The following is a 15,612-nucleotide window of genomic DNA, read 5'->3' on the forward strand; positions in this document are numbered from 1 at the left end:
CTGCTTGTAACATATGTGTAACACCCCTTCGCCTCGACTCACACACGCATGCATAATGAAGACACCTTCGTGGAGCCAGCAGAAACCAGAGATACACTCATAGATACACTACAATGAAGAACCATCACAAAGTTCACTTTTTGACAGTTTTGGGTGAGATTTTTTTGCCAAAAATGGCAACCTAACATCTTATTAAAATGTTGTTTTTTTATTGCTATATACTGTTGATTTATTTTTTTCTTTTTCAGCTCTGGGAAGTTTGTTCGTCAAGATAAGTGAGTGTGATGCTTAAGATACTCTCTCTTTTCTAGTTGAAAAATAAATTATCATATACAGTCGAAATGTATTCATTTGAATACTTTGATCAATAAATATTTATTAAAATGTAAAAAAAAAAAATCATACAGTTAAATCATGCGTTAGGGTTCAGTGTTTCAACTCACTCTTCAGGCGGATCAAACTTTCTTCGCCCGCTGCTGACTGGTCCTGACGCAGCCTACCTCAATTCAAGGGTGGCTTTCCAGTGTTTTGTACATAGCTCCTCTACACCGGTCACCTACGAGCTGATGAGGGATGGTGGTTTCCTTATTGGCACGTATGTCGATCATCAAGGCAACCAAACTGGAAAGTTCTCCCTAAAGGTCACTGGAGCATCTGCTGGGTTCTACCAGTGTAAAGCGACAGCTGCAGGAGGCACAGGAGTCAGCAACAGCATCAAGCTGAGTGCAGTCAGTGAGTACCAGCTTGTGGGCATTCTCACAACAGAGGTTTCTGAACTTGAATTCCTCCGGTCATCCCCAAAAATGTGACATTGCTTTTAATTGTAGTTCCCCCATCCAACACCAGAGTGACTTCCGTACCTTCGCCCCCAGTTGCGTATGAGGGGTCACGCATCATCCTGAGCTGCATCGTGAGCAAGGGCTCCCACCTGTCCTACACCTGGTTTGTCAACAGGAAGGAAGTAATGTCTTCAACCTCTACCTTTCACATCACTGGGAACCAGCTTGTGATGGAGAGGGTAACTCCAGAACATGCTGGGAATTATTACTGCATTGCCTGGTCAACTGTGCAGTACATCAAGAGGTATTCTACCAGCAGAGAGATCCAGGTGACAATTAAAGGTAAATTTAAAAAAAAAGGCCAAAAGATGCAGATGGCTATGAATGGTTCAAAATATCTCAACCTTGAACAACTGAACTTGATGTTTTTTAAGTTTGAGTGAAATGCCACCATTCTTTATTGAATTGCTATTAATCCAGGAACAAAGAGCTACACTTTAAACATGAGTCCTTGAGTGCTCTTTAATGTGGGATACAAAAACTTTGTCCAGTACTTGTATTTATGTACAGATTCAATTCTCTTCACTTTTGGCAGGAACAGATTATTTTTACTATTTATTAATCTGCACTTAATCTGGATGATGACCAATAAGGAGCACAAGGAAATTTCACTCAATTATTGTATCTTGTTTAACCAACTTCGTCCTGAAATAATCGCTCGACTTTTTGCAGAAAGTGTGACACTTTAGAACATGAATTCATCTTTGTGATAAGGTTACTTAAAAGACAAATGTTTATTCATGAATCAGTTGGTGAAAAATCCATAGTAGTGATGTCTGTACAGTCAAGTTTATCTGAAGGTTTTGATGGATGAGGTTGTGGCTGATTTAAATGAAATCAGTGGCTTTTACATGGAGCATGGTAGTGCGGCTTGCACTTAAGCAAGCACACGACAATATAAAGTTACAGGGTGTATTCCTCTCTTGGAGCTAAAAAAATACTTTGAGATAAAAGATCACCACTGATACAGAAATCGTCATAGATGAGTTTGTTTTATCCATCCATTCATTTTCTATACGTGCTTAATCCTGTAAAGGGTCACGGGATCCCCTCTAATTACAAGCTAAAGGCAGGGGGGTCATTTTGTTTTAACTTGTCATAATATGTAACAGCCCTTGGAATGACGATGCGTGAGATCGACTGATGCATAAGGTCTTTTATTTGTTTCCTCTCAGATGATCCTTATGGCACCGTGAAACTGTTTGTTTTTACAAAAAACACACATATACAAAACAGACATCAAGATACCATTTACACAACGAATTCATAAATCTTTACATTATTAAAACATTCCATGCATACCTCGCTGCGCTCTCCAAGGAATGCAACTAAATCCATGAATGAATTGCACGCTCCGGTGATTGTTTACAAACAGCCCATGAATGAAACACACACTCCTGCGATTGTCCACAAACAGCCTTCCTAAAACAAACAATAATGCGGCGGCACAAATGTCCGCTTTGTTACACAACAACAGCATTCAAACTCCAAAGAAAAAGAAACAAAATGTTGCCAAACCCCCACAAACAAAGAAATAATCTTACCCGGCCAGAGCGATGCGGCACCCAGCCGCAGCTGTCTTAATGAGTGTGTAAACTACAGCTCACCTGTGCAGGAAACACTTAAACTCTCGGTGCGCACATACCTTCCGGGCCAGTTTACGTTTATAGAAAAAATAAATCCCATAACACAAACAAAACAAACAAAACAACAAAAAGAAAGCTTTACAACAATCCAGAACAAATTTGCCCCTTTGAATTTACCTTTTTAATTTGTTCTCTTTTTTCCACTTTACCTTTTGGATATTCACACACAACTCACATTATGGCCTTTTACATAATATATGATGCAACATTTCCTTTCCTATCTGTTCTCCCCCAACAGTTTACATTTCCAAACCGAAGATCTTCTTCTTCATCTTCAAACACGGAGATGGTTACTATGGCAACGTAACCTGCTGGTCATCCAGAGGGAGTCCTCCGGTGAACTTCTCACTTTCTCTAGATGACAGGGTGGTCGGTTCACAGCTCACAGCGACCGAGACGCTCGCCGCCTGGTTCCAGGTCGCCGTGGTACCCGGGCTGGACATGGGTGAGGCTCGATGTCAGGGGAAAACTGAGATGCAGGACCTGACGAGCGAGCCCGTGACTCTGCAAGTAGGTGAGACATGACTGTGACGTGTGTCAGTCACTACGCCAGGGGTTTAATGCTGTTATTTGCTAACTGCTCTCCTGCTTTACTCCTTATCCATCCAGCCCCAGTTGGAGGGGATGTAAAAGTGGAAGTGGACTATCTGTACACAGTTAACGCCAGATTGGCTGCTGTCAGGCTAAGATGTCAAATCAGCCGAGGAACCTTCCCTCATATCGTCTGGGTCTTCAACAACTCTGATGTTCCTTCTGAGCCGATCGTGAACTCTTACATCCAGCCTCTCCTATCTCACTTCACTCTTGCTGACCACAGACAAACCCTCCTCCTCACTAAGCCCAGCCCAAAGCAGTCTGGGTATTACAGCTGCAGGGCCAGAGACGACTACAATGATGCTGGGCCATGGGTGAAGAGCGCCGCTGTGCTGCTCCAACTCACAGGTGAAACAAAAGGAATTAGGCCAGGAATGAAAGTCATATTAATCAAATACTTGAAATTTTGGAATATTTTTCATTCTCAAGTCTCAAGACACAAAAACTCTGGTCAGTTAGTCACGCAGCTGTCAGTGTTAGGCATAATCAACGCCTCATGTTATAAATCTTCTTTTATCCCTTGTCTCTAAAGCTTGGGTCGTCTATTTTCTGGCAGACACGGACAGATTACAAAGACCTGTCCTACTTCATAACTAAAAATAGCTTGTCATTTCAATGAATTGTATTAATCTGACGGTAAGGACTTACGTACTCGTGATTTTGAAATACAAAATGTTAAATATTAAAATAAATTAATAAAGATGAACAGCATTTGGGTGAACTTATCAATCAGTATAATATTGTCACATTGAGCTTTGATCCTAGATATTGAACTTTCATTATCTATGCTTCATTTATGTGAAATCAGAGACTCGAATCAAAATTTTAGATTTAATTACATGTTGTAAACTTACACTTTTGACATTTTCACACTTGTTACAGTTACTTTTCGGCAAAAGCACATCATGAAAAACAATAACCAAGCCTTTAGTTAAGTCCCATGTAATGTTTAGCTGCAGCGCAACACCAGAGCATCATCAAATGCTCAAGGGCAAAAATATAAAGTCACAAGTGCAGAAATATCCAAGATACCCAAACATGTTAATAACTTAACTCCTGCAGCGAACCCTACAGAGTATTTCTGACTAATGTACCATGTGGATCTTAAGCCTTTTAACTGAGTCTCTTAATTGTTAAGTTCCAGATCCAACCATAATGCAGCCTAAAAACATCTGAAATGAAACAAAAAGGAATAGCGGGAAACACCATCATTACAAGTACAATGGGTTGCATAGGTTCAACATTTCTGCTTAGTATCTTAAAATAAAATGATGTATAAATATCTGAAATCCTCATTTTACTTGTAATTATTTTGTTTTTTTTGTAATTATTTCGAACTTTTCTGTTTTAAGAAGTAGTGGAGGAGCTGATTTTGCACACAGTTTCTAAGATTTAGGAAACAATTGCCCCAAGTGAAGAGCCAGTCTGACTCACGTCACTTAAAATGGTACATTGTTATGTTTAATCTTACATTTTTGGTCAGATTAAAACTTGCATTAATAATAAATAAAAATTCTATAGTCTTTTTATTTTTTTTAATCTGAATAAAAATGTTTGTTTTAATCTGAATAAAAATGTTTGTTGGACCTTTAACCCCACCCCATTTCTTTACATATTTTTTTTATTAAAAAACGTTTTAATCATTTCTGATACGTCAGGCAAGTGTGACAATTTACCGACCACAAAAACAAAGCTTAAAAACTAAAGCGTTTTTGGTTAAAGTTTGGACTGTATGGGTGGTGCAGAGGTCAAGTATGATACAGTTGGTGTTATAGGGGGATACAAATGCTATATACACAGTAAAAGTCGCTGATCAGTGAGTTTTAATAAACTCCACACATAGATTTTCTATTTTTGCACAACCCACATGCAATCAGGATTGATCCTTTTTTCTAACATTCTGTAAGAAGCTCAAAATGTAAAACTATTACAATATTACAGTACTTCTACTTAATCCAGGCTCATTGAAATATATATTCACTGTGTGAGCTATCTCTTTTCTTTTTTCACTTTCAATCAGACAGAATCCTTAACTCCATGCTTCAAACAACATCCACCAGTGAAACAGCACCAGGTAAAAGTGATGTATTTTTATTTCAATCCACTCAGATGCTTCCTCAGCAATGTTGTGATAGCTGCCTTTGTCCTGCCTCTCCCACAGAGCTTTTCTTGACCACCATCGAGGTCCTCGCCATAGCATTCTGCTGCTTCTTTGTTCTGATGCTGGGCGTTGGCTCGGCCTGTGTGTACAAGATCCTTGGCGATCAGAGAGGTGAGTGCACATGTGTGTCTGCATGTGTGCAGAGGAAATTAATTGGCTGGAAATGGGAGTTGAATTGTTCTTATCGCTGACTGTGACTTTTTCTGTTATAGCTCCTAGCCACATTTCCCCAAGAAAGTAAGTTTCATCCATGTGATGTCAAATCTGTTTATTTTGTCTGTTACTTAAATCTGTCTGTTCATAAGTATGTTCATATTCCCGTTCCAGCTCCATTGCACTTCATTTTTCTGAACCGGAGTCTCTGTCAGGAGGTTTGCTGCCTGACACTTTGACCTCACACTGTGATGTCCAGAATCAGGTATACATGTCAACAAAGCACAGAACATTAGTCACAACTTAACTAAGGTGATCCAGCCCAAGTAATAAAGTCCAGTTACATTGCATGCATCTTTATTTGTCCTGTAATGGACAAATAAGTACATGGAATTTATAGTATGGTTTCCTGACGGAAATACGTTTTTTCTTGGAAGATTCTAAAAATACACAGTTGAATTTTATCTGCAGGTCACGTACAAGTTTAATGTGCAGTCATAAGAAAATATTTCTTTTTAACACATTTGGACAAGCAGACAGATTCTCCTTTAGATTGTGTCTACGGACAGAGGCAATTGTTACTGAAATTACCTCTTGTGAGTGTTTTTTGTTTTGCATAATTCACATTATTCAAATCTGAACTTCTACTTTGCCTTTCTCCAAGCCTCCATTCCTTGTTTTTGAGCCACTCCTTGTTAGATCTGCTCTGTGCTGGCTGAGTTACGTCCTGTTTAAAGATTTACTTCTGGGTTAAAGTTCAACTTTCAAATGGAAGACCTTGTGTGTTTTTTAAGTGCACCTATATTATGCAGAGTTCAAAGTTTTGCCAAAGATTAGAAAACAAAACATAAGTATTCAAGATTGACACATTTGTTTTGAGGTCCTTCTTGAAAAGGTGCTTTTACTTTGCACCTTTATACTAATCCTTTCGCTGCATATCGGTAAGCTCCGGTTCTGTCCAATGATCTTGGAGCATAAAGCATACCTTGTTTCTCCTGATCATGCATCGTTTAAACTTTAACAGCAACAGATGCCTGAGAAATTGTGTTCTCAGGCACATGTCACTAACAAAAGCATCAGTAATTCAACTTTATGTTGATCATCTTTTATTAAATGATGTTTTAAATTGTTTGCTTGTCCAAATGTTTTAGAAAAAGTCATCAATTTGCATGTCGTAAGTACATTGTTCAAGGAAATTCCTGGAAAAGGGAAGCTATTAAAAAGTATTAGTATAAATCAGAGATGTTTAAAGTGCGTGCGAACAGTTTTCAGCAGCTCTGCTGAAATCTGTCTGTATGAGGCTGTTTGTCAAGATGTGATGAAAGATTGAGGTACAAACAAAAAAGACATCACTGCTTTGTTCATCTCTGTTTCAGATTGTAGAGGTCACAGTATGATGCAAGAAGATCCCTCCACACTATTTGCTGTTCTTTCTTAAGTTGACTAATATTCTGAGACACTTACAGTATAAGTACATTATAAAGACTTAAAAAAATAATTGTATTGAACTACTTCTGATACTGTCATTTTTTTCCAAATAAATGATTTTCTTTGATATTTTGTTTACATGTTTTTTGCTTTAAAAATGATTAAGTACAACTTCATCCACGCTTCACTGTGAGCCTGATGTGCTTCTGGTTTCAGATCAATATAACATTTTTGTGATGTTATTTTAACTCCCTTGACGTTACTGAGAGGGTGGGGACGGCAGGGAGGTCTTATCCTGCAACGCTATCAGTGGCTTGCAGATGCCTCCACTTGTGTGTGTGTATATTTTTCATGGACTTTTTGGTATTGTGTATTTTTCACACACATTGCTTCACTCCTCCTGTTAAAACAGAATAACCAAACATCTCAAGCCTGCGTTGTACTATTTGAAGTACATAACTGTATTAAAGACGTGAGTTTTCTCCACTATGTTCGCCTACATCTTTGTGATCATTCTGGGTAAGAAAATTAATAAAAACTGCAGCAAAATGTTATGTTTAAAAAAAAAATGTATATAGTGATTGAGGTAAGGTTTACATTTTGAAGCTCCTGTAAATTGTTTAATTCCTCTTTATCTCTACAGGGTTGTGCTACTGCAACACAGAGAACAGTAAGCAGTCAGCCTTTAAAGCTCTTTTGACTCTTCTGTGTTAGGATCGTGTGTTTTAGTTGTGTACTTGTTTGTTGTAGGTCAGTTATCTCTGGATCGTCCACGACTTTACGGCCCCTCAGAGGGTTTGGAAAAAAAAGCCGTAGACTTCAGATGTGAACTTCCGAACCACCCGGTGAATCAGTCGATCCTGTACCAGTTATTCAGGTAGGTGCATTCAATATACTGTATCGACTGTTTAAAATACAATGAATGATTTAGTGTCCCTCTGATTTTGAACCTTTTCTAGGAATGATGATCGTGAAGATGTGTTGGGTGTTTACTCTTCCCTGGGTGGAGAGGTGGCCACTTTTCCCAGGATGATCAAACGTGTGCATGAGGGGGACCTGGTGTGTGTGGTCAGTGTCCAAAACAACACTGAAGTCAATCCAACTGTCAGTCAAACCCACTCCTTCAAGGTTATTGGTGAGTTCTTATTTATAATTCACAGTAAAGACCTTTACAAGTTCAACACGTAAAAATATACGGAAATACACTGCATTCATGTAAGATAAGGAAAGGATGTTCGACTTTTTGCTTTCCGTTCCTGTTATCTGCACTGCATTTATTCATTAAATTAAGAATTAATAAAGTATTTTGAATTTAAATATGATATAATTTGACCACCTGTACTGTATCAATGGCTTCAATATAAATCACTTGAATATCAAGGATACTTTTATTTCAATGAGCATATACGTCAGCCTATTTCTTAAAAATGTTTACAGTTAGCCAAAAAAAAAAAAAAATTTACTGGACAGCAATATTTTTTACTGGCGTGGCATCAGAAACAGCCAGAATAATGTTGTTGCTGTTAACACCGTCTTCTCAGCAGAGTAGTTTTCATTTAACATGTGGTGTTCTGTTAAAAAATCAGTAAAGAGAAGAAGAAGAAGATACAGTATATGCATAAAATTCTCTTTTTAGTAAAAGACATTCCTTTCAACGAAAATCCAAATTTTACTTTAGTTTTAGTTTGTTCTTTTGTTTTGTGTTCAAATCATATCCATTTGTTGTTTCTGTACCTCAGTGCCAGTAAAAGGTGCAGCAATTGTACACTCAGGTCCAACGGAGATCAATGAAGGGAATAAACTTGAGCTACGATGTCAACTTCAAGATGGAACTCATGTGTCGTATAATTGGCTGCTCAATGGAAAGCTCATCTCTCCATCTCCTGTCCACCTGGTTGAAGATAACCGTTTTATGATCAGTGGGTATGTGCAAAAACCACTAAGACAGTTCAGCAATTGCTATTTCATGAAGTTGAAGTAAACATAAAATACAACCTCAAATGAACAACAACAACATAATAATCCATTCCATTATTTATTTGTTGAATAAAATCTAAATAAAATGCAGAATAAGTGCTTTAAAAATTAAATACAGTCACCTGAACAAATATAACCGGATTTTGGATCATTGCAACTTTTTGATTCTTTCCTTTTTCAGTATTTCTGATGTAGATTTGCTGGTGTTTTGGATCATCGTCATGTTGTGTGAACCAATGTCGGCCGAGCTCTAGCTGCTAAACAGCTGGGACCACATTAGTTTCTTAAATATTTAGTTTTACAGAAGTGTTTGTGTGGTTAAATTGTGGTTAAAGCTGAAAAATAAGCCCAAATAATCAATTGTCCATTATCATGATTTAAAATTGTTGAAGTGTTTAAGCTGGTATGTTGTATTTGGTTTAGTTTTTTACCAAACATCTACGCTTTGTTCTTGTTTTCCAAACGTCTTGTGGTTTGTTCAGATCCACCCTTACAGACCGAAGCCTTCACGTTCTTTCTAGAGCGAAGATGCCTTTGGGAGTGATGGCAACTAAGCTATACTAGCTAGTTCTTTCTTTTCTAAACGTCATCCCATGATCCATTTCACTTAACATGTTTGACTAGAAGCTAAAGAATTTGAAATTCTTGAATTCAGGGAGTCACCAGGGTTCTTTGGACCTCATCTGAATAAACTACCTTGAATATTTTCCCTTTGGAGAAAGAATGATGAATTTTAGATTGTTTGCAAATGACCTTATATCTCTTGCGTGATTGATGATAGCAACAATTGCATCCATCAGATCATTGCAGATGTCTTTCCTTTTTGGCATTGCGTTAAAACCCATCTGAATGCTCCAGAGCAGCAGAGTGGCAAAGCTTCTGATTTTACTGAGATGCTCAAACTTGCTGGTGATCATTTCATCAAGTGCATTTGACCAGAAGCACCTAAAAGGTTATACATTTTAAAGTAAGAACATTGTTGTGGATTTACTCTGAGAATTGTATTAACATCTAGAAGTGAAAACTGCTCTGGCAGTTTTCAAAAGCATGGCGCATATAATGCACTACCTAGTGTGCCATACATACTGCATATTGCATCGGACATACTGTAGTATCACTGACAAATAATAGTATGCTATAGCAGTTGTGGCCACTTTGCAGTTTTGGAAAGCAGAAGAAAAAAATAGCATGCAATACTGACATTTGTGGTTTTTCGCTGCTGTTGTGACAACAGACCACTATGTTGCACATTGCATCGTGGGATTTACAGCACAGCTAGTTAGTTACACACTGGAAATGTTTCCAGAATTGGCACGATATCTGCATTATTTTGCATACTGCAAGATTTGAAATTGTTTATATACTGCATGCTTCATACTTGGCATACATTGGCAAAATCAGTCCACACTTGTAATATGCTTCAGTTTTGAAAGTGGATATAGGACAATGAAAATTAGACAAAGGGCTGCAGCCATATTCCTGGATTAGCTAAACTGCACAACACACTGAACATCGGCCCAACACCACACAAAAGTGGAATGAAACTGGACGTGTATTGAATATTATTGTCTCCCCCTCAGAGTCACCTCTGAAGACAGCGGATCCTACAGGTGTATGGCTGTCAACATCTTCAACAAAACAAAGGTGTTCACCTCCAACAGCTCCGAAGTTCATATCAATGTCAAAGGTTAGGGGTCGTCTGTAATGGGTGTTAGATGTTTCTGTGTTTTGGAGCAGAGCTAAGAGTTACATCCTCTCATTTCTTGTTTCACCAGAATCTGTGTCAGAACCTGACATATCATTCACCGTGTTAAAGGAGGGTTACCAAAATTATTCTGCAATGGTCACCTGTCAGTCAATGAGAGGAGCTCCTCCTATCACCTTTTCTCTCTACAACACCATGGGACTGGTCAGCAACGTGACGACTGCAGAGAGGCACGCCAACTTCAAGATTCCACTGATCATGGACCGGCTCATGGGAACTTTCCACTGCCAAGCAAACAATAGCGCAAATACTGCTTCCAGCCAGCATTTGCCCATAAAAGTTGGTATGTGGCGTTAATTATAACACTTTCTTTGTTTGTGTAACATCTTGAACTGACAGTTCGTTTGGCTTCTCCTTTGTAATCTGGTACATGTCAACAGTCCCAGTCGGTGGACCTGTGGAGATGCATTACAACTACGACATGGCAGAAAACTATGCTGTTATTGGCCTACGGTTCTACTGCAAAGCAGCAACTGGATCTCATCCACACGTCAAATGGTATCTCAACTCAACTGTCCTCCTAAGGGAGCGAGGAAGCTTCTACTATGTTTTCAACCAGCTTCCAGATCAGTCCGTACTCTTGCTGTCTGTGAGAAGTGACAGCGCTGGAACGTACCACTGCGAGGTGTCGGACAGCTTTGACAACTCCACTGCCATAAGCAGTAAAAGGCTGTATTTGGATAAGGAAGGTACAGCTAATCGACTGCACTGGTTGTTGAAGTAAAGCATCCTTGTGACAGATGATCACTGCTCTCATGTCTTCTTCATCTTCCTTTAGTACTGAACCGCATTCCCATGTTCGTGCAGGCAGTTGTCTTTGGATGTTTCGCAGTCATGGTTCTCATGGTGACCTCTTGTTGTATTATTGGAGTGATCTACAGTGAGTTTGCATTCGCCTTTTTATTCTGAAGGTGCATCTCCTCAGCCACTACTGAGGAATGACTTTGTCTATTCTTCTTACAGGGCGGAGAGAGTATGGAGAGCAGTCTCTGTGAGTTGTTTTTGTGGTTCATTTGTAAAATCTTAGAAAATTGAGATTTCCCTAGAGAAGGTCAGCCTATATTTTGACATTTTTGGATAAATGAATAATAGCATTTTGGTGGTTCATCCACGACTGAACGACACAGTGGTGGATGCTAAATGTTAAAGTACAATGGCTCTCTTCCTGTTTTCCTTCTGAGCACCACTGATATTATGTCAAAGTACAAAACACATTATGAAATCTGCATCTTGATTCTTGGTGGTTTGTGGTCACACATGGATTAATATAAAATGTTAAAAGGCTGCATATTATACCTTCAACAAGCTGCATCCAAAGCCTGAAGAATTTCCTTGCAGGGAAGTTTGCACTCCTCATACAGATGGCACATGCCTTAGAAAGGTATTGGGACACTTTTTGCTACTTGAAAAATATTGTGGTCCTCAGCAATGATTTTAAAATCCCTCCAAATATTAGGTTAAGGTCTGTGAACTAGTTAAAGAACTTACTCCTTAAGCCATTCATTAACCCGCTCGTATCCTAAGAGTGGGAACCAAGTCATCGTGGAAGATGATCACTCCCATCAGCAAAGAAAGGTCTTACCATCCAAGAAATGAGTGACTAAGTATTGATTTGCTGAGGGTATGTTTTAAGCCAGCAGGGTCAGCCCTTTACATATATTTAACCTAAACATTGATTAATTTATTCACTTTATAAATGGTGTTTGATCAAGTTTATGTTCTTTAATCAAATTTAAATATGAAAGTTAAACTCTCTGAAATTATCTGTTGAATAGTAAACAATGAATTGTGTTTAATTTGGCTATATTTTCTATTTTATTTAATTGTACTATTTTCCTAGCCAATTTTCAGGTTCAGGTTCAGCTTTCTTTATTGCTCCCTGTATTTATGGTAGTTAAAGAATAGGTAAGCAACTGTCAATCTTTTCAAATACAACAACGGCACTAAATACAGAAACCTGACAGAAAAAGCCCACCTATAATCAACGAAGAGAGAAATGTAAAAATAGCTCTTTTAAAAACTAAAAGCACTGCAATAAATATGTGCTTGAATGGGTATCTGTAGATTGATAAGTACGTTTGTACAAAATTGGCTATAATTGTTCAGATGAACAAAAGCAATTGGGACAAAGACATATCTGGATATATGGTCTGCACTTCTCACTCATCAGCTTAGAATGGCTATTGAGGGAGTCCTGAAGGAGATAGGTGTTAAAATAGACCAGTTCAGCCAAGACTAGCTAGCAATTAACAGTATGGGGAGCATGATTATTTAAAAAAATATATATATATATATTTTATAATTCAATTTAAAGGGTTTAAATGCAGACCCAACCTCTGCCTTTCAATTAAGTCAGCCTGTATCCAGACAGCACAAGGTAATAATTTGTGTTCTGCCCTCAGATTGAGCCTGGAGATGGTCAAAGGAGTTGCTGCATATGAAGATGACCTGGTTAGTTAATATATCTGTATTTCAGGCACATACTCTATTATTTCACCATATTTTATTTTTTATCATCTCACACAGTACTAAATGCCCCTCAATTAACTTTTGCAGAGCCTGTCACTGTACAGTGAGGGTAATGATGAGCTGAAGATCAGAGAGGATGAATTTGATCAGGTGAGAGTAGATTAATCTATTACGTTATCAATGTAATTATAAACAATCAATCCCTTGTTTATTTGTTTATTCCTATTCAGGCTTCTGATGCATCTCTGAGTGAATGGCACATTTAACAAGAAGAAGATGCTGGAGGAACAATGTTAATGCAAAATAGGAAAAAAGTTGGTTAATAAACATTTTCTGATAAAGGTCTGTGTTTTTGTGTCTTATATGTATGAAGCATGAACATTTGCTCACTCCACGCTGCACGCATCTTTTCTTTTTTTTTATTGATTATTTATCAGATTCAGATTCATTATTAATCCCTTTGGGAGGTTCCCTCTCCGAAATTGACATCTCCATCTCACACACCCCAAACACCCCAAAAGCCAAACACCCATATAAAGATAAAAAGATAAGAAAATAAAAAAGAAATAAAAATAAAAGTAAAAGGTAAAAACAAAATAAAAATAAAATAAAAGACAAGTGCTCCAATATATATGTAACAAAAAATAAATATAAAATTCCAGTGAAATTAACAGAAGTAGGGAAAATGACACATAAACGAGTGAATAAATAAAATATGAAAAAGAAAAAAAAGTTAAATGTAAATACAGTATTCATCTTTAAAAAAACTTCTATCGGTGGATGTTATACTTTGTTTGGTGTCAATTAGTTTAAGGGGTTTAATGTACTCTTTAAACTCAAGTAAAACCTTTAAAGTGGCGGGGACTTTTGGAGTATTTACATTTGTGTACCGGTATGTGAAATTTGCCATACAGAATGAACAGGTTTATCTTTCATATATTTTTTTTTTCATTTTATGCTATTTTTAATTTTCAAAAAGTACCTTGACAAAATATTTGATTTAGCAATAAAAATATCCCAAAGTGCTTGAAATATATTTGCATTTGTACTGTTTTAACCTTAAAATGAACACTGTAAATAATCTTAAAGATGAAAAAACAAAAGTGCTCTCTCTCTTAAATGTCTGATTATTAACAGGCAGAGACGTTGGCCATTTGGCAACAGACAAAATAAACAGTATTTCCATTTATGCAACAGTAATGCATAACGCTTAGTTAGTGCTTTACAAAGTTTTTTTTTTCCTTCAAACGCTGATGTGGCCCTGATGCAAAGAGCCTAATCACAGGGGTGTGATCTCAGCTACGTCATAGATGTGACTCCGTGCACCTGAAGATGTACCGTACATATAAGCCACTGCATTAAAAAAGAAAAAAAGTTGATGTTCAATTTGTATTCGTGCTTCAATAGCATTCGTCTGCCAAATCACCTCACTCACTCGCTTCACCGGCTGTACATTTAGTTATTTTACATCGTAGAACAGTACATGCAACGTGGTGTATGCTTCTCCAGTAGTGAGGCATGTTTGAACTGAAAATTGTAAGGATAAACAACTAAAACTCGTCACTTAGGCATTGGTGTTCAAAATAAATGTCTCAGTCTATCATACAAATATACAAACGTACAAAGAAGTGAGCCGCTAATATAGTCCATGGGCCAGACCAGATATTAGTACCACTCAAGGTGACCAAACTTACTTATGATTTTTGAAAAGATCCATGTCTATAGATATATATATATATATATTTTGGTAAGATAACCCTTCCTGAGTGGCAGCTGGATCATAGTTATCAGCTCATGAAGTTACCCACCCCCTTCAGGTTAACTGATGATTCTAAATTGGGTGTATTATACATTTCCTGAATCCTTCTGGTCCTGTGAGTATTCCAGTTTTTGTATTTTTTATTTTTTTTTGTATTTTGTGTTCTAATGTTGTTTATAAAACTAAGCTGGTTCCTTCTTTCATTGTGGTGTCCTTTATGTCCTGTATTTTCATAATAAAGACCAGTTTGTGACATTAGTGGCTGTTATAGTTTCATATGAGCCTAATGATGCTCTTCTAGTTTAAGGCTCACAATGACCTGTAACAATGATATAGTAGGGGTATATTATACATTTCCTGAATACTTATGGTCCTGTGAGTATTGCACTTTTTGTATTTTGTGTCTCTGTTGTTCCTAGATGACACAGGGCTAAAAGATAGTATATCATTTAGGCGAAAATTGTGTAAGAATGTGTGTTGTTTATAGTTTAAAGAGCTGCAGTGACCTTTATGTTGGTCAGAAAGATTCACATCTTAGCTTGAATGAATGCTTAAAAGGTCCCTTTTAAAATGATACCAAAGACAATATTGTGAAACATTGATATCAGATATCCTGTTCATGAGTCTAAACCAGGATATGCACCAGCATCTAAAATGTCATTTTCTGAAGGCAATGGGTAACTTCATGAGCTGATAACTATGATCCAGCTGCCACTCAGGAAGGGTTAACTTACCAAAATATCACCTACAGACATGGATATTTTCAAAAATTATAAGTAAGTTTGGTCACCTTGAGTGGTACTCAGTACTCGAGTTGAGGG

General features: G+C 37.5%; 1 protein-coding gene across 4 annotated transcripts; it reads left to right on the forward strand.

The window, feature by feature from the left end:
* Positions 1-14: 14 nt before the first annotated feature.
* si:dkey-93h22.7 (Fc receptor-like protein 5) lies at positions 15-13,366 on the forward strand. 4 transcript variants are annotated; one of them, XR_009782731.1, is made up of 13 exons: positions 15-153; positions 249-275; positions 451-732; positions 828-1,121; positions 2,724-2,999; positions 3,095-3,427; positions 5,100-5,153; positions 5,241-5,351; positions 5,453-5,477; positions 5,568-5,658; positions 6,770-7,293; positions 7,465-7,491; positions 7,572-7,631. XR_009782731.1 is itself a non-coding variant. In XM_061722547.1 (13 exons), the coding sequence occupies exons 1-13, from the start codon at positions 7,310-7,312 to the stop codon at positions 13,296-13,298; spliced, it is 1,512 nt and encodes a 503-aa protein (XP_061578531.1). In that variant the 5' UTR covers positions 5,708-7,309; the 3' UTR covers positions 13,299-13,366. The 4 variants fall into 4 exon arrangements, 1 of the variants encoding a protein (XP_061578531.1); XM_061722547.1 differs by lacking the exons at positions 15-153; positions 249-275; positions 451-732; ... (5 more) ...; positions 5,453-5,477; positions 5,568-5,658 and adding exons at positions 7,781-7,956; positions 8,561-8,744; positions 10,379-10,485; ... (5 more) ...; positions 13,120-13,182; positions 13,263-13,366 and having other exon boundaries at positions 5,708-7,340; positions 7,572-7,698; XR_009782730.1 differs by having other exon boundaries at positions 6,770-7,491; positions 7,572-7,692.
* Positions 13,367-15,612: the final 2,246 nt, after the last annotated feature.

This window comes from Cololabis saira, chromosome 1, assembly GCF_033807715.1.
Source record: "Cololabis saira isolate AMF1-May2022 chromosome 1, fColSai1.1, whole genome shotgun sequence".
NCBI classification, from domain to species: domain Eukaryota; kingdom Metazoa; phylum Chordata; class Actinopteri; order Beloniformes; family Belonidae; genus Cololabis; species Cololabis saira.